General features: G+C 45.3%; 1 protein-coding gene across 1 annotated transcript in view; it reads left to right on the forward strand.

The window, feature by feature from the left end:
- Positions 1–305: 305 nt before the first annotated feature.
- Positions 306–18,284, forward strand: part of HEPHL1 (hephaestin like 1) — a 132,982-nt gene continuing 115,003 nt past the window's right edge. Inside the window, exon 1 of the mRNA XM_073613013.1 lies at positions 306–545. Coding sequence (XP_073469114.1) covers positions 367–545 — 179 coding nt within the window. The 5' untranslated portion in view covers positions 306–366. The remainder of the gene's footprint in view (positions 546–18,284) is intronic.

Consider the following 18,284-nt stretch of genomic DNA (forward strand, 5'->3'; position numbering starts at 1 on the left):
TAATTTCCATCACATAAGTGTGAACCCAGACTAAAAGAAGAAAAAAAGTTTTGGTTATTCATAAACTTGATAAACTATAAAATATATAAAAATAGTAGAATCTAATAATACAACATAAATAGTGGTGAATGCACACTTTGACCCTCCTAGTTTGGAATGCCAGTGAAGTGTCAAGGCTGGCAGATCGTCTTTCCCAGGCGGAGGGTGTCAGTGGTCACCATGGTGATCTGTACAGGCTGGCTCTCTCCCCAGTCCTCTTGCACAGTTTCTTCTCTGTCCTGCCTGCTGGGGGAGTGACTTTTGTCAGTACAGACTCTCTCCTGGAGCTGCTGTGATCATTGCATACAGACTGCTGACAGACACACAATGCCTCCTGCTCTGTGCTGGGAGTCTGCTCTCACCATACACATCCTGATACTGCTGCCTTTGTTAGGACAGGTAGAGTCCCTGACAAGGACCTTCTACATTGGCATTAGGGAGGAGGAGTGGGATTTTGCCCCCTCTGGGAAGAATCTCATCACCGGACAGGACATATCCAAGGACAAGTAAGTGCCATTTGTGAAAGCCATCTGTCACCGTGGGGGGTAGGGGGGCATCACTGGTATTGGATTAGATCTATGTACTCAGCAAACAAAGGTTTGAGCGCTTTGTGATGGCATGAGCGCTATGTGATGTATGAGCGCTATGTGATGGTATGAGCTCTTTGTGATGGTATGAGCTCTATGTGATGGTATGAGCTCTATGTGATGGTATGAGCTCTATGTGATGGTATGAGCGCTATGTGATGGCATGAGCGATATGTGATCGTATGAGCGCTATGTGATGGCATGAGCGCTATGTGATGGCATGAGCGCTATGTGATCGTATGAGTGCTATGTGATGGCATGAGCCCTATGTGATGGTATGAGCGCTATGTGATAGCATGAGCCCTATGTGATGGCATGAGCCCTATGTGATGGCATGAGCGCTATGTGATTGCATGAGCGCTATGTGATGGTATTAGCGCTATGTGATGGCATGAGCCCTATGTGATGGTATGAGCGCTATGTGATAGCATGAGCCCTATGTGATGGCATGAGCGCTATGTGATGTATGAGCGCTATGTGATGGCATGAGCCCTATGTGATGGCATGAGCGCTATGTGATGTATGAGCGCTATGTGATTGCATGAGCGCTATGTGATGGTATTAGCGCTATGTGATGGCATGAGCCCTATGTGATGGTATGAGCGCTATGTGATGGCATGAGCGCTATGTGATGGCATGATCGCTATGTGATGGCATGAGCGCTATGTGATGGCATGATCGCTATGTGATGGCATGAGCGCTATGTGATGGTATGAGCGCTATGTGAGTGCTATGTGATGTTATGAGCGCTATGTGATGGTATTAGCGCTATGTGATGGCATGAGCTCTATGTGATGGTATGAGCGCTATGTGATGGCATGAGCCCTATGTGATGGCATGAGCGCTATGTGATGGCATGAGCTCTATGTGATGGTATGAGCGCTATGTGAGCGCTATGTGATGGTATGAGCGCTATGTGATGGCATGAGCGCTATGTGATGGCATGAGCCCTATGTGATGGCATGAGCGCTATGTGATGGCATGAGCCCTATGTGATGGCATGAGCGCTATGTGATGGCATGAGCTCTATGTGATGGTATGAGCGCTATGTGAGCGCTATGTGATGGTATGAGCGCTATGTGATGGCATGAGCGCTATGTGATGGTATTAACGCTATGTGATGGCATGAGCCCTATGTGATGGCATGAGCGCTATGTGATGGCATGAGCTCTATGTGATGGTATGAGCGCTATGTGAGCGCTATGTGATGGTATGAGCGCTATGTGATGGTATGAGCGCTATGTGAGCTCTATGTGATGGAATGAGCGCTATGTGAGCGCTATGTGATGGTATGAGCGCTATGTGATGGTATGAGCGCTATGTGAGCTCTATGTGATGGTATGAGCGCTATGTGAGCGCTATGTGATGGTATGAGCGCTATCTGATGGTATGAGCGCTATGTGATGGCATGAGCGCTATGTGATGGTATTAACGCTATGTGATGGCATGAGCCCTATGTGATGGCATGAGCGCTATGTGATGGCATGAGCCCTATGTGATGGCATGAGCGCTATGTGATGGCATGAGCTCTATGTGATGGTATGAGCGCTATGTGAGCGCTATGTGATGGTATGAGCGCTATGTGATGGCATGAGCGCTATGTGATGGTATTAACGCTATGTGATGGCATGAGCCCTATGTGATGGCATGAGCGCTATGTGATGGCATGAGCTCTATGTGATGGTATGAGCGCTATGTGAGCGCTATGTGATGGTATGAGCGCTATGTGATGGTATGAGCGCTATGTGAGCTCTATGTGATGGAATGAGCGCTATGTGAGCGCTATGTGATGGTATGAGCGCTATTTGATGGTATGAGCGCTATGTGAGCTCTATGTGATGGTATGAGCGCTATGTGAGCGCTATGTGATGGTATGAGCGCTATCTGATGGTATGAGCGCTATGTGATGGCATAGTTTTGGAGATGTCTTTGAGTCCAAAAGACTAACCTTCTGGTAAATTAGGAAAAACTATTCAATGAAATAATCAGCTCTCGTAATAAATTATACAGTTTTTTAATTCATTCCGCTGTGTTGTGCAGACTTTTAGGCTACTTTCACACTGATGAGCTTTACAGGCGATAAAGCGCTAAGCTGTAAAGCGCTCCTCCTGTCACTCTAGTGTGAGACCCCGAGGGTTTCCACACTGGGGCGCTGCGCTGGCAGGATGCTCAAAAAAGTCTTTGAGGCGCTTTAGGAGTGGGGTATACACGGCTCCTAAAGAGCCTCTGCCCATTGTAGCTGCTGACTTTTCATTCTTTGCAGAGTAAAGAACCGCTTTAAGGGCCAGTTTACACCACATGCAGTCCAGTGTGTTTTTTATTCTGCATCAAAAACGCATGGAAAGTAGGTGACATGGTTTCAAAACGGCATAGTTCACACCTGTGCAGTCAGTTCCCGGGCTTTTCATTTCCAGAAAAAAAAATGTAGAACATTTTGCATTTTTCCTGCACTGGAAAGCAGTAAAACACATCGAAACGCACTGAAATGCACTAAAACGCCTCAAAAACACACCGGACCCTAGTATAGATAGTATAGAGGGGGAAAAAATAGGAAAAAATATAGAAAAAAAGCATCTGGAATGCATCTGAAAATGCATCAAAAACACACCGGAACGCATCAAAAACGCGTTAAAACACGCATGCAGAAACGCATCTGGAACATATCTGGAGTGCGTTTTTGTGGTGTGAACCAGCCCTTAAGCTGAAACCGGAGTTCCAGCCTCTATTTAAAAAAATGAAAAAAGTCAGCAGCTACAAATACTGCAGCTGCTGACTTTTAATATAAGGACACTTACCTGTCCCAGGGAACCAGCGATGTTGGCACCCCAAGCCGACCCGCCCCCAGCTCGGGGTGTAGGCATCCTTACTAAAGCTGCTTTCACACTGGGGCGGTAGGGGGCGTCGGCGGTAAAACAGCACTATTTTTAGCGCTGTTTTACCGCAGTATTCGTCCGCTAGCGGTGTGGTTTTAACCCACCCACTGGCGGCCGAAAAAGGGTTAAAACCACTCGTATAGCGCGGCTTTCAATGGGCAGGAGCGGTTAATACACCGCTCCTTCACCGCTCCAAAGATGCGGCTGACAGGAGATTTTTTCTTCTCCTGCCAGCGCACCGCTTCAGTGTGAAAGCCCTCGGGCTTTCACACTGAACAAACAGCGGAGGCTGTTTTGGGGCGGTTTGCAGGCGGTATTTTTAACGCAATAACGCCTGCAAACCGCCCCAGTGTGAAGGAGGTCTAAGGGAAACAGGAAGTGAAGCCTTGCAGCTTCACAGACAGTTTCCTACTGAGCATGTGCGAGCCGCGCTGTGCTTTCTGAATGGTCCCGCTGTCTTCTGGGAACTGTGTGTGTGTCTCCCAGAAGGCAGCGGGGGGGGGGGGAGGAGGGGCTGCAAATGACGTAGGTCGCCGCGGCGCCCCTACATGGAAGTGGGAGCAGGTACCTGTTTTTGACCGGTATCCGCTCCCCCCTCCTCCCCTGAAAGGTGGCAAATGTGGCACCAGAGGGGGGAGATAGCAGATAAGCAGAGCTTCCACTTGCCCATGTGCCATCTGCTTCTATTTTCCCTTCCCTGGTCCCCCTTCTCTTTCCATTACCGTGCTAATGACATGTCTGAAGAAAAAAAAGTAGGTCACTGGATCTCTGTGCAATGTAGGCTGATGGAAGGAGCCAGCAGAGTGCTGTACCTAGCTTCCTAAAGATATCACAGCACCCCAAGTACTCCTCTCAAGAACCCTGAGGCTAGCAATGGGCTGACTCTTGGGAGGAGTTATGTAAATATCAAAATGCCTTGATGGGTGGATGTCAGTCTGGGGAAGTGGACATTTACATACAACCACATTAGGTAACGCCCACCTGTGATGCTGCACCCCTATGATTGAAGGAACTGAAATCCAATGAACAGAAGGGGTGGGCCGGGCCAAGTCCTCCAGCCAGGAAATGAGGTAGGCTCTGAATTGCTGCAGCTTCTAATGTACACTGTGAGAAGCTCACAGTGTGCAGTGAAATCAGAGTAAGTACAACTGTTCAAGACTGAAGGGAAGGCTGGAGTTCAGCTTTAAAGTCTGTATTCCTCTATGATCTCCTCTCCTAGACAGAACAATACATTTGCATGATGACAATCAGCACTTACACAACACATTATCAAACCTGAAATATGAGATTTAGTTTCAACTTTATACATTGAATCTAATGGACAGAATGTTGTAATGCAAACGGATATGTCAGCTGACCTTCAGACATCTGTTTTATATTAGAACTCAAAGTTCTATATGTGACTCTTTGGTGGATATTGTAATTGGATATTGATAAAAAGTCCCCCCTATAGGACTGATCCCATCTCTGATCCTGAGGTTCTGTATCACCTCTAACATTTTCCACCGATCGGTGGTCGTAAATCAATCAGATTTGCTCCGAAACATAACATCCCTTTGCTGATCTCCTTCCCTTGTGTGAAAGAAGAAGACCTGTCATGAAAACCATGTGGAAAGGAATGGGCGGAGTACAGACACAGCTGTAGGCTGGAGCAAGCATTGAAGGAAAGGTAATGAGGAATCAGGGGTTAGCTCTGAGGCCTGATTCACACCTATGCATTTTTAGTGCTTTTTGCATTTTGCAGTTCTTCACTACAGCCCATTTAACATGATTTCCTATGGAACACGTTCTGTAGTGCAAATCTGCCTGAAGTCTTGCAGTGCCGGGGTCCTGGGCTCCAATTACGGCACACCATGGGAATACAGCGTGTGCATTCCTTTATACTCCCAGGTACTCCAGTGCAAAATACGTGAACATGGTGGAGTTGGATGTTGTGAAGCAGTTTCCGGTTACGATTTGGCATCTATGGGCAATACGGTTGCCACCTCATCCCTATAAACCCCAACACATACTAATTACACAGATTCTGTGGCCGATTAAGGTGGTAATTAAAACGACTTGGTGCCTAATCTGCAATAAATTAGATGAACCTGTGTAATATGTGTTTGGGTTTAAGGCCGGATTTACACTGGTGCGACACGACAGCCGTCCTGCTTTGGATCCGACTTTGCCCTGTGACTTGAAGCCGACATACGTCTGACTTTCAATGCCAATACCAGGCACTGTGTTTGGTATGAATCTTGAGGGGGAACTCCACGCAAACTTTTAAATAAAAAACTGGCATGGGTTCCCCCTCCAGGAGCATACCAGGCCCTTGGGTCTGGTATGGATTTTAAGGGGAACCCCTACGCTGAAAAAATGCCATGGGGGTCCCCCCCCAAAATCCATACCAGACCCAAAGGCCTGGTATGCTCCTGGAGGGGGAACCCATGCCAGTTTTTTATTTAAAATTTGGCGTGGAGTTCCCCCTCAAGATCATCAGAGCACAAGTCAGATGCCAAAGTCGGATCATGCAAGACGGCGATCCGACTTTGATCCGATAGTCAATGGGCTGAAGTAGGATCAAAGTCAATCCAAAGTAGTACAGGGAGCATTTTCAAAGTCGGACCGACTTGTGTCAGACCAGTTAAGACGGCTCCCATAGGGAAGCATTGATTTTCACACTTCATGCGACATGAGCTCCCAATGTCGGAGCGTTTGTCGTACCAGTGTAAACCCGGCCTAAAGGGATGAGGTGGCAACCCTAATGGGCAACCAGCCAAGAAAATTGCACAGGGTGTCTTTGGATTGCAGCAATGCAAGATAACAGTCTTCCCCTGTTTAGTTGGAGAATTAAACCAGCAGTGCCATCTGAAAAGCAATCCACAGTGAATCATTTTCACAGGGCATTTACCAGGCAGTGAGGGGGCGTTATGTTGCCTCTTCACCGCATGTTTTAACCCCTAAATGCCAGCACCACCATGCTGGCCCCATTCACTTCAATGGATTGCACAATTGCGCGGTCATGCTACACCGTACCCATATGACATTTTTACTATTTTTTCACACAAATGGAGCTTTCTTTTGATGGTATTTAATCACTGCTCGGTTTTTGCTAAACAAACAAAAAAAGACTGAAAATGAAAAAAAAAAAAACAGTTTTCATAGTTTTGTTATAACAGTTTCCAAACAGGTTATTTTTCTCCTTCATTGATGGGCACTGATGACTCTGCACTGATGGGCACTACTGATAGGTGGCACTGAAGGGCACTGATTGGCAGCACTGATAGGCAACACTGATAGGTGGCACTGACTGGCAACACTGATAGGTGGCACTGATTAGCAGTACTAATGGGCACTGGTAGGTGGCACTGGTTAGCAGCACTGGTGGTCACTGTGTGGGACCGATGTCCCTCTTACAGAAGCCGGTTATCGGCTTTATTCTTTTCTCCTCGCACTGTTAGCGTAAGAAAAAAAAAAAAAAGAGTTGACCATCTTTTGTTTACATCATGTGATCAGCTGTCATTGGCTGACAGCTGATCATGTGATAAAGGGCCATTAACGGCCCTTTACTCTGATCTGTGATCAGCCGAGTCCCAAGAACTCAGCGATCACAGAGCACGCCGCCCGCATCCGTGTACGCCCTCCCGGCATATTAAGCCTGTGCTGTGGCCGTCTTTTGGCTACAGCGCGGGCGCCAAGTGATTAATGCATTCTCTGCATTAAGATAAGAACCTTCTGCATGCACCCCCCCCAATACTTACCTGAGCCCCATCTCAATCCAGCGATGCTGCACAAGAGTCTTCGCTGTCTGAGACTCTCCCTCCTTATTGGCTGAGACAGGTGCTGTCAATCAAGGCCAGTGAGCCAATGAGAATTGAGAGGGGGCGGGGCCACGGCTCAGTGTCTGAGTGGACACGCGGAGTAGCGGTTCGGCTCGGGTGCCCCTATAGCAAGCTGCTTGCTGTGGGGGCACTTGGCAGGAGGGAGGGGCCAGCGGGGGACTAGAGAAGAGGAGGATCTGGGCTGCTCTGTGCAAAGACCTATGCACAGAGCAGCTAAGTATAACGTGTGTTATTTTTAAACACAAAAAAATAAAAAACAAGAGTTTAATATCACTGTAAGGGGAGCAGTTAGGGCATAATAAAAAACACAGCTGAACTGCGTTTTTACCACACCACTCCCCACTGCAACTAAACCCTAAGCAGGCCATAGATGGATCAAATCTTGGCAGGTTCAGCAGGGATTGGCCAAGATTCAATCCATTTATGGGCAGGCTGGTTGTACTGAAGATGATTCATCAGCCAACTTCAGTACAACCAGCCTGTCAGATTTTTGTGATCACTGCCGGTGACTATAGCCGCTAGCAGTAATCATTTTGTTCTACCGGCAGGGAAGACTCCCTGCTGGCAGAACACAATTGCGCTTCAGGAGGGAATCAAGCAATTTTCTTTCCTGCAACCCGTGGTTACAGGAAAGAAAATGGCATCATCTATGGCCTGCCTTCCTGTCCACGCCTCGTACAGGCTTCTGAAACTGGGATATGGTAGAGTGATGCCACACAAACACACAGGAGAGTGGAGTGAGTGTATGGAAGGCAATGACCAAGCTCGGTTCACACCTATGCATGTTTGCTTTTGATCCATTTCTGCAGTGCTTTCTGCGGTGCATTTTTCATTTTTGCATGCGCGTTTTTGGCGCATTTCTTGCACATTTTTAAAAACGTTTTGCATTTTTTTAATGCTTTTTCTTTTTTTTTTGGGCCAATTTATTGGGTGGATTAAAAAAACACAAATCACGGAAAAAATACACTACATGCTTTTCTGCGGCTTCTCCTCAGCCTGGGTCCACACTAGTGCATGCAGAACACCGCATGTGATTTGCACAGGAATCGCACCGCATTGCTGTGCACATCACATGCGATGTCTGTATGGTGCAATTTGAGCCATACATTTTGTTGTTCACATCCATGCGATGCGATTCTGGCCATTGCACTGGGTTTTCTGATCTGTTTGGGGGGGTGTCATTGATCTAACATTGACACCCGCAGCAGATCGCATGGACGCCATGCGATTGCGATGCAGGGAAACACAGCGCAGTTCCCGTATAGCATCAGTGTGAACCAGGGCTAAAGTCTACTGAACCAAAAATGCATCGTTTTGCTTTTTTTAAAAAAAAGTCCCCGACCCTTTCCAAAAACGCAGTGGCTGAAAAAAGCATAGATGTGAATGTGTCCCATAGGAAACCATGTTAGATGGACTGTAGTGCACTTCTGCAAAAAGCAATCATAAAAAAAAACACATAGGTGTGAACCAAGCCTTAACCACTTCAGCCCCGAAAGATTTGGCTGCTTAATGACAAGAGTATTTTTTTGCGATACGGCACTGCGTCGCTTTAACTGACAATTGCGCGGTCGTGCGGCGTTGTACCCAAACAAAATTGACATCCTTTTTTTCCTACAAATAATTATGCCATTCTGAATCTTATAAATTTCTTTTGGTGGTATTTGATCACCTCTGCAGTTTATTTTTTGCGCTATAAACAATTTTGAAAAAAAACACAATATTTTGTACTTTTTGCTATAATAAATATCCCCAATGTTTTTTTTAAAAAAGCAAATTTTTTCCTCAGTTTAGGCCGATATGTATTCTTCTACATATTTTTGGTAAAAAAAAATCGCAATAAGTGTATATTGATTGGTTTGCGCAAAAGTTATAGCATCTACAAATTAGGGGATAGGTTTATGGCATTTTTATAATTATTATATTTTTTTTACTAGTAATCGTGACTGCGACATTATGGCGGACACTTTTGACACATTTTTGGGATGATTGACAATTATACAGCGATCAGTGCTATAAAATGGATTGATTACTGTATAAATTTCACTGGCAGGGAAGGGGGGGCGATCAAGGGGTTAACTGTGTTCCCTATGTGTGTGTTCTAACTGTGGGGGAGGGGACTGACTAGAGGAAATGACAGATTGTGGTTCCTAGCTATTAGGAACTCACGATCTGCCTCTCCTCACAGAACAGGGATTTGTGTGTTTACACACACACACACACACGTCCCTGTTCTGCCTCTCGTGCCCGCGATCGCTCGTGGCCGGCGGTCATCGCGACCATCGGCCACGAGCATCGGCACCCAGTGCAGCGGGTGCACCTGCTATCCCACTTAAAGGAGCCAACGTGTAGCTACGACGGATCGCGCCGACCTGCCGCAGTATAATGACGGCGGCTGGTCGGCAAGCGGTTTATGGTTACTTAAAAAAAAAGCAGCTCCCTCTTAAAGTGGTGTTCCGGCCGAAATTATAATTTTTAAATAAAAATACCCCTATAATACACAAGCTTAATGTATTCTAGTAAAGTTAGTCTGTAAACTAAGGTCTATTTTGTTAGTTGATAGCAGTAGTTTGTTATTTTATAATCTTACAGCAGGCCATAGCCATCTTAAGTGTGGGCATTTGAAGCCAGACTATATTTCTTCCTGGATCTCATCCTTGCAGATCTCGCACATGCTCAGTGCAGCACAAGCAGTGTAATAGGTTTCAGATCAGGTTTCCATAGCAACGGCAGTTTCAGAGGAAGTTGCCGCCCCTTCCCAGAAGGCATTGCAAACAGGAAATCATGCGATGGGCTGTGGCCAGGGAGAAGGAAGTGAAAAATGAATACAGCAGATATACAGTAAGTGCTGAAAAAAAAAAAAATCCAATTTGTTTACAGTGCACAGTTTAGTGAGGGATGCTGAAGAGTTGTAAAAGTGGGTGGAACTCCACTTTAAAGTGGTTGTAAACCATATTACACTACTTTTACCTACAGGTAAGCCTATAATAAGACTTACCTGTAGGTGCCTTGAAGATCTCCTAAACTTGCACAGTTTAGGGGATATTCAGTATATGCGCTGCTGCCAACGTTATCGGCGCATGGGCACTGAAGAAACGGGCCGCTGGTGCTGTTTCTTCGGGAGTCATGGCATGACCTGTGGCTCGAGAGTGACGTCATCATGGCTCCAGCCAATCACAGCGCCGGAGCCGCAAACCCAGAAGTAACTCCGGTGGAAGATGTCCGCTCTGTACTCGGAGGGCCGACGCCGATCCAAGGCATCGTTCTAAGGTACGTATTTCATAAGGAGCTAGTATGCGCTTTAAGACCACTAGGGGGGCGCGCGCACCGCGACGGCAGAGCTGATGCACGTGCCCGGCGGCTGCATTGTCCGCAGGGCACCCGCGATCGCTCCTGAGAGAGACACAACGGAGATCTGTCAATGTAAACAGACAGATCTCCGTTCTGTCAGGAGAGAGGAGACAAATATCCTGTTCATACTAAGTATGAACAGTGATCGGTCTCCTCCTCCAGGCAGTCCCATCCCCCCCCCCAGTTAGAAACACTCCCTAGGACACACTTAACACCTTGATCGCTTCCTAGTGTTTACCCCTTCCCTGCCAGTGTCATTTATACAGTAATCAGTGCATTTTTATAGCACTGATTGCTTTATAAATGTCAGTGGTTCCTAAAAAGTGTCAAAAGTTTCCGATCTGTCCGCCGCAATGTCACAGTCCCGCTAGAAATCGCTGATCACTGCCATTACCAGTAATAAAAAAAAAAATAAATGCCATAAATCTATCCCCTATTTTGTAGACCCTATAACTTTTGCCCAAACCAATCTATATACACTTATTGCGATTTTTTTTTTTTCTACCGAAAATATGTAGAATACATATTGGCTTAAACTGAATTTATTTGTTTTTGGGGTTTTTTTTACATTTATATAGCAAAAAGTAAGAAAAATATTTTTTTTTTTTCACAATTGTCTTTGTTTTTTTGTTTTATAGCGCAAAAAAAGAAAACCCGCAGAGGTGATCAAATACCCCCAAAAAAAGCTCTATTTGAAAAAAAAAGGACATACATTTTGTTTGGGTGCAACGTCGCACGACCGTGCAATTGTCACTTAAAGCGACGCAGTGCCGTGTCGCAAAAAATGTCCTGGTCAGGATGGGGGGTAAATCCTTCCGGTGCTGAAGTGGTTAAAAGACCTTTTTTCCTTTATTTTCACCTGCTGATCTGACCATTAAAGCGGAACTTCAGTCATTTTTTCCTCTTTCCATCTATTAAATATTCTGCCCTTGTTGTTTTAACTTTGGATAGTAAAATGTTTTTTTTTTTTTTCTGCCAGTAAATACCTTATACAGCCCACTTCCTGTTTCATGTCTGGTAAAAACCCTAGGCTTATGACATCATGTACAGCTCTCTCTCTCTCACCCTTTGCCAGATAGGGAGGGGGGATGAGTCATAAGAGGGCCAATGAGGGCTGCAGAGCTGGAGGTGTGCCTCTTTGTAAATCCAGGAAGTGAACAGGCAGCAGCTTCAGCTGACCACAGTTAAAATGGTTGCAGCCAGACTCAGTGGAGGGAGATTTCTGCAGCATATCTGGCAAGTACAGAATCGCAGTATATATAAAATAATATGCAAAGTGGTTGGAGGGAAGCTTCAGAATGGCAAAGATGTTTTTATTACAAAATTATGTGAGCAGACTGCAGTTCCTTTTTAAGACTGCTGTTTTTCACCTTTTAATTAACATTCCAAGCTGTCCAGCAAAAGTAGCATTTAGAGGATTGAGAGTGACAAATCATTTACCACTAACGGGGTTACTTACAATGGCCAGATTTTATTATTTATGTAAAACCTTTATCTCAAAATGGAAAAATGTTTCTGTAACTGCTTATAAAATGTTATAAAGTCTGGAGTTCTGTTTCTATTTGTTAGTCAAGCCCATCTAAATCTGCTAGTATAAAATATAAACAGTGCAGCGCTAAACTTTATGTACAATAAGTTAAAAAATTATACAAAAAATGTAATAATGGTGGTTAATCCCTAAAATAAAAATACAGAAATAAAGTCCCCTAACTCCAGAAACTGAATGGTTAACCACTTCAATTTCCCCCCTTCCTGCCCAGGACAATTTTTAGATTTCAGCACTGTGACAATTGCGCGGTCATACAACACTGTACCCAAACTAGATTTTTATTATTTTCTTCCCACAAATAGAGGTTTCTTTTGGTGGTATTTGATCACCACTGGGGTTTTTATTTTTTGCTAAACCATCTAAAAAAGGGGAAAAAAAAAAAGTTTTTCTTCGTTTCTGTTATAAAATTTTGTTTTCTCCTTCACTGATGGGCACTGATGAGGAAGCACTAATACCCTGTTTCCCCCAAAATAAGACCTAGCGTGATTGTCAGTGATGGCTGCAATATTAGTCCTACCCCCCAAATAAGCCCTACCTTGTTTCCCCGAAAATAAGCCCTACCCTAATAATAAGACTTACAAGGACTTTAACTAGAGCTTATTTGGGCGGTAGGGCTTATATTGCAGCCATCACCGACAATCACGCTAGGTCTTATTTTCGGGGAAACAGGGTATGTAGAATTGATGGGCACTGATGGGCAGCACTGATATACAGCACTAATAGACACTGATAGGTGGCACTGATGGGCACTAACAGATGGCACTGATAGGCAGCACTGATTATGAGGTACTGACAGTCATTACTGATTGGCACTGATTGGCATCTGTATGGGCACTGACAGGCGTTACTGATGGGCACTAATTGGCACTTTGGACACTGGCATTTTTATGGGCACTGACTGGCATCTGATGGGCACTGATTTGCAGCTGTGGTGGGCACCTCTGATGGGGGCTGCGCTGATAATCAATGTGCTTATTATCAGCACAGGCCCCCCCCTCCTCTGACAGGAGAGCCGCCGATCGGCTCTCCCTGTCAGCGCGAACCGAGGACTTCCTCATTTACCGGCACTTCCTGGTTATACGCTGTGATCAGCTGTGATTGGTCACAGCTGATTATGTGGTAAAGAACCTACGTCGTAGGTCAGAGTAACACACCACAGCACCGATCACCGCACTGCGCGCCCCCGCGGGCGCCTGATTGTGGCTTGAACATCATCTTGCTGGACATCATATGACATCCAATCAGTATAGCGCAACCACCGCCTGGCCGTCATTCTGCTATAGGCTGGGCGGGAAGTGGTTAAGTAAAGACTGACAGTCCCACAAGCCGTGATCAATTGGAGGAAAAACCAAAGTGTCACCAGAGAGAGCTCCCATTGCGCTTACCAGAACTCGTATGACCCCTTAATTAAAAGTGATCAGATCACACTCAAACACAAGGCAAATAGGTCCACCATCCAAGCTGCAGAGAACTCCTATTCTCCTCCTCCAGGCAACCGAATGCTATGGTGGGCTTGGTATCCGCTGTCACTAAACCCAGGTGTCCAGGATTGTTAGCAATTGATATGCCATAAAAAGAGAACACTCCACATAATGTATTATCGTTGATAAAATGATTTAATTAAAAGAGTAATACAAACATGGATAAAAACGATTTATGCATGAAAACGCTGGAAATAGTACTTCCTCCAATAACCAAAATGGCTGACGGTGATTCACGCATGCATGGTTGCAAGTGTACTTGGCTCCCTCCTACGCGTTTTGTCACATATGATGTCATCAGGGGCATATCTAGTACACTAATATCCCTCCAGACTGACGATGTTGCTGTCCAATTGTGGATTCGTTACTCCTCCATCCAGAGTGGAGACACTCTAAAGCCGGCCGTAAATGGATCCAAATTTGGCTGGTTTAGCAGGGACTTGCCGAATTTCGATCCATGTATGGCAACTGTGGTTGAACAGAAGTCAATATACTGTACCGATCGACTTCTGTTCAACTCCCCTGTTGGTATATTCTCACTTGATCTGCGCCGCAGGCAGGGAGGATTTCTGCATGCCCATCAAATGTGTGGATAGGGAAATTGGGTCAGTTTTTTTTCATTTAATTTGCTGATTGAATTAAAAAAAATGACCTACAGTATCTCACAAAAGTGAGTACACCCCTCACATTTTTGTAAATATTTTATTATATCTTTTTATGTGACAACACTGAAGAAATGACACTTTGCTACAATGTAAAGTAGTGAGTGTACAACTTGCATAACAGTGTAAATTTGCTGTCCCCTCAAAATAACAACACACAGCCATTAATGTCTAAACCGCTGGCAACAAAAGTGAGTACAACCCTAAGTGAAAATGTCCAAATTGGGCTCAGTTAGCCATTTTCCCTCCCCGGTGTCATGTGAGTCGTTAGTGTTACAAGCTCTCAGGTGTGAATGGGGAGCAGGTGTGTTAAATTTGGTGTTATCACTCTCACTCTCTCATACTGGTCACTGGAAGTTCAACATGGCACCTCATGGCAAAGAACTCTCTGAGGATCTGAAAAAAAGAATTGTTGCTCTACATAAAGATGGCCTAGACTATAAGAAGATTGCCAAGACCCTGAAACTGAGCTGTAGCACGGTGGCCAAGACCATACAGCGGTTTAACAGGACAGGTTCCACTCAGAACAGGCCTCACCATGGTCGACCAGTACGCACGTACTCAGCGTCATATCCAGAGGTTGTCTTTGGGAAATAGACGTATGAGTGCTGCTAGCATTGATGCAGAGGTTGAATGGGTGGGGGGTCAGCCTGTGATGGCTCAGACCATACGCTGCATCAAATTGGTCTGCATGGCTGTCGTCCCAGAAGGAAGCCTCTTCTAAAGATGATGCACAAGAAAACCTGCAAACAGTTTGCTGAAGACAAGCAGACTAAGGACATGGATTACTGGAACCATGACCTGTGGTCTGATGAGACCAAGATAAACTTATTTGGTTCAGATGGTGTCAAGCGTGTGTGGCGGCAACCAGGTGAGGAGTACAAAGACAAGTGTGTCTTGCCTACAGTGAAGCATGGTGGTGGGAGTGTCATGGTCTGGAGCTGCATGAGTGCTGCTGGCACTGGGGAGCTACAGTTCATTGATTGAACCATGAATGCCAACATGTACTGTGACATACTGGAGCAAAGCATGATCTGCTCCCTTCGGAGACTGTGCTGCAGGGCAGTATTACAACATAACAACCCCAAAAACACTTCCAAGACAACCACTGCCTTGCTAAAGAAGCTGAGGGTAAAGGGGATGGACTGGCCAAGCATGTCTCCAGACCTAAACCCTATTGAGCATCTGTGTGGCTTCCTCAAATGGAAGGTGGAGGATCGCAAGTACTCTATCATCTACCAGCTCTGTGATGTCGTCATGGAGGAGTGGAAGAGGACTCCAGTGGCAACCTGTGAAGCTCTGGTGAACTCCATGCCCAAAAGGGTTAAGGCAGTGCTGGAAAATAATGGTGGCCACACAAAATATTGGCACTTTGGGCCCAATTTGAGCATTTTCACTTAGGGGTGTACTCACTTTTGTTGCCAGCGGTTTATACATTAATGGCTGTGTGTTGAGTTATTTTGAGGGGACAGCAAATTTACACTGTTATACAAGCTGTACACTCACTACTTTACATTGTAGCAAAGTGTCATTTCTTCAGTGTTGTCACATGAAAAGATAGAATAAAATATTTACAAAAATGTGAGAGGTGTACTCACTTTTGTGAGATACTGTATGTATGACCAGTCTAAGACACAAAGTGCATTACTGTCCAGATCACCGGGTGAAAATCAATGAAAAAATAAAACGAATGCAGCCACCACATCTAATGACTGGTAAGCTACAATACATTATATTTTGTTTCAGGGCTTAATACCATTTTAAGCCTTCCTAAGTATTTCTTCTTTTTATCCATCAGCTTGCAGAGCAGTCTTCTTCACTGCAGGTCTGATTGTAACTTTCAGCTAGTATGTGGAAACTCAAATACCAATATCAGGCAGTTATGGGAAAATATCCTATACACAGCCAAGGCAAGATTATTGCTCACAGGGAATTTCTAATGTATTGAAAATTTAAAAAAGGTGGGGGGGGGGTTGTTCTCACATGTGCAGCTTTACTGAGGGCGGGATGCAGGAGGAACAATGCCAGATCCTGGCACCAGAGAAGCCAGGCTGATGTCTCCCTGCCTCTAATCCATGCAAATGCCACCAGCGCTTCCAGTACTCAGAACATTTATTCAGCCATGGAATAACAGTTTGTGACCTTTTAGAGCTGCTAAGGAACCTTTCTATAGGTTACAATGACAACTAATGAAGGGGCCCTTAACTTTCGTATTGTTCATGAACTGGTTACAATGACGACGTCCATTGGTTTGTCACTACAACACCCATTGTGCCAAGTAATGACAACGCTCATTGCGCCAAGTAACTACGACATCCATTGTGCCAGATACCTTTGGTCTCTGATGCTATCTATCATTCTCGGGAAAGCATCTCCCAGTCTATTGCCAGCCCTAGAATACCACCCAATATTGTAAGATGAGGGAAAATGCTTTTATTTTATTGGGTTATCGGATGGAATCAGACGTGAATACCTTTCATCTTAAGAAGGCTTTACTGTGTAGTGATTTAAAGAACTTTTAAAGATGTAAATAAGTAATTAAAAGCTCTTCCAGGTCCCGTGCCAAGCAGCTGCCCCGCTGCTTATTGAACACAGGGGATCACTCGACATGGGCACTGTCAGTAGCGTGTGTGCTCCTGCTCCATCATAGCTGTTGGTTCCACCATCCTTGTTTTGGCTGTGGCATTCTCCTTGTCTGTCTGTCCACCTGCAAGGTGATTGATGTGGCCAGTCTCTGTGTGGAGACCAAACCTGATTTAAGCCAGCCAACCCTGCAGTCACTTGTTTGTGATACTGCATATTGCAAGACGTGTTCCAGGCTCCCTGTTTGTCTGCCCTGCTCTGCTAGATTGGATTCCCTCATTGACCACCTCAGATCTGAGATCGACTACTCTCTGAACTCTGCCAGCCTTTTGACTCGGATTTGTCCCTAACTATTCTGAAACTTGCCTGTCTTGTACCTGAACTGTCATTTAACCTCTCTGCCTGTCAGCCAACCTAAAGTACCTGTTTGCTTTGCTCAGTTCGCGCCTGACCCGGCGTGGTAGCCAGGCACTATAGCATTGTTTATAACTCCTGGGTAAAACCAGGTAACGGTATTCCTGCTTGCCTTATGGGAAAGAGGGCTGCTAAAGGTGAAGAACACAGAAGCTATAGTGTCTGACCACCTGTGTTATGGGTAAGCATGACAGGTACAATTCACAGAATGCTTTGTATTTTTCTTAATAAAGGCATTCTCTGATTGGGCTAGGTGCAGATCATGATGTCATCACTCTGCCTCTCAACCTTGCCCAATTTGACAAGATGCCCTGTGAATGGTGCCAATGCCGAGTGGGAAACCCCCTGTGGCTACTATGCAGCAGGGCAGCTGCTCGGCACAGGACCAGGAAGATAGCGGTAATCACTGTAGTAGTGGAGACTACTAAAGGTATTCTCCACTCCCACAGGAGTTGGATGAGTATGGAACATGCATACTTGCATTGTACCATGCTGGATTAATGTATCCACGCTATAAAATCCATACCAGGAATTCAGCTTTAACCACTTCCCGCCAGCGCTATAGCTGATATATATCTCCAGTTTTGGGAGGGTCTCCCTGGACTGTGTTTTGAGTATCTGCCTGGAACTTTCAGGATGTTAGCAGTCATGAATATTGGTGTAACCCATGCGTGGTTTTTGGCACTCGAACAGTCTGGCTTCAGAGATCGTTCATGCACCCTTCCTCATTTTGTTTTGAAGTTTGCAGGCTCCTTTCATGATGGATGACCCATAGACAAAAGACAAAACTCTACTCAGGATATATTATTACAGCTGCTCATGTAAATGTGGCTTCCAGATGGACCGGAGATATTAACTCAGATTTTATAAACTGATTTGTGAATGCTGGAACAAAAAACAACTAGTGCATAAGTGGAGTTGTTG

The sequence above is a fragment of the Aquarana catesbeiana genome, linkage group LG02 (genome assembly GCF_042186555.1).
Source record: "Aquarana catesbeiana isolate 2022-GZ linkage group LG02, ASM4218655v1, whole genome shotgun sequence".
NCBI lineage: Eukaryota > Metazoa > Chordata > Amphibia > Anura > Ranidae > Aquarana > Aquarana catesbeiana.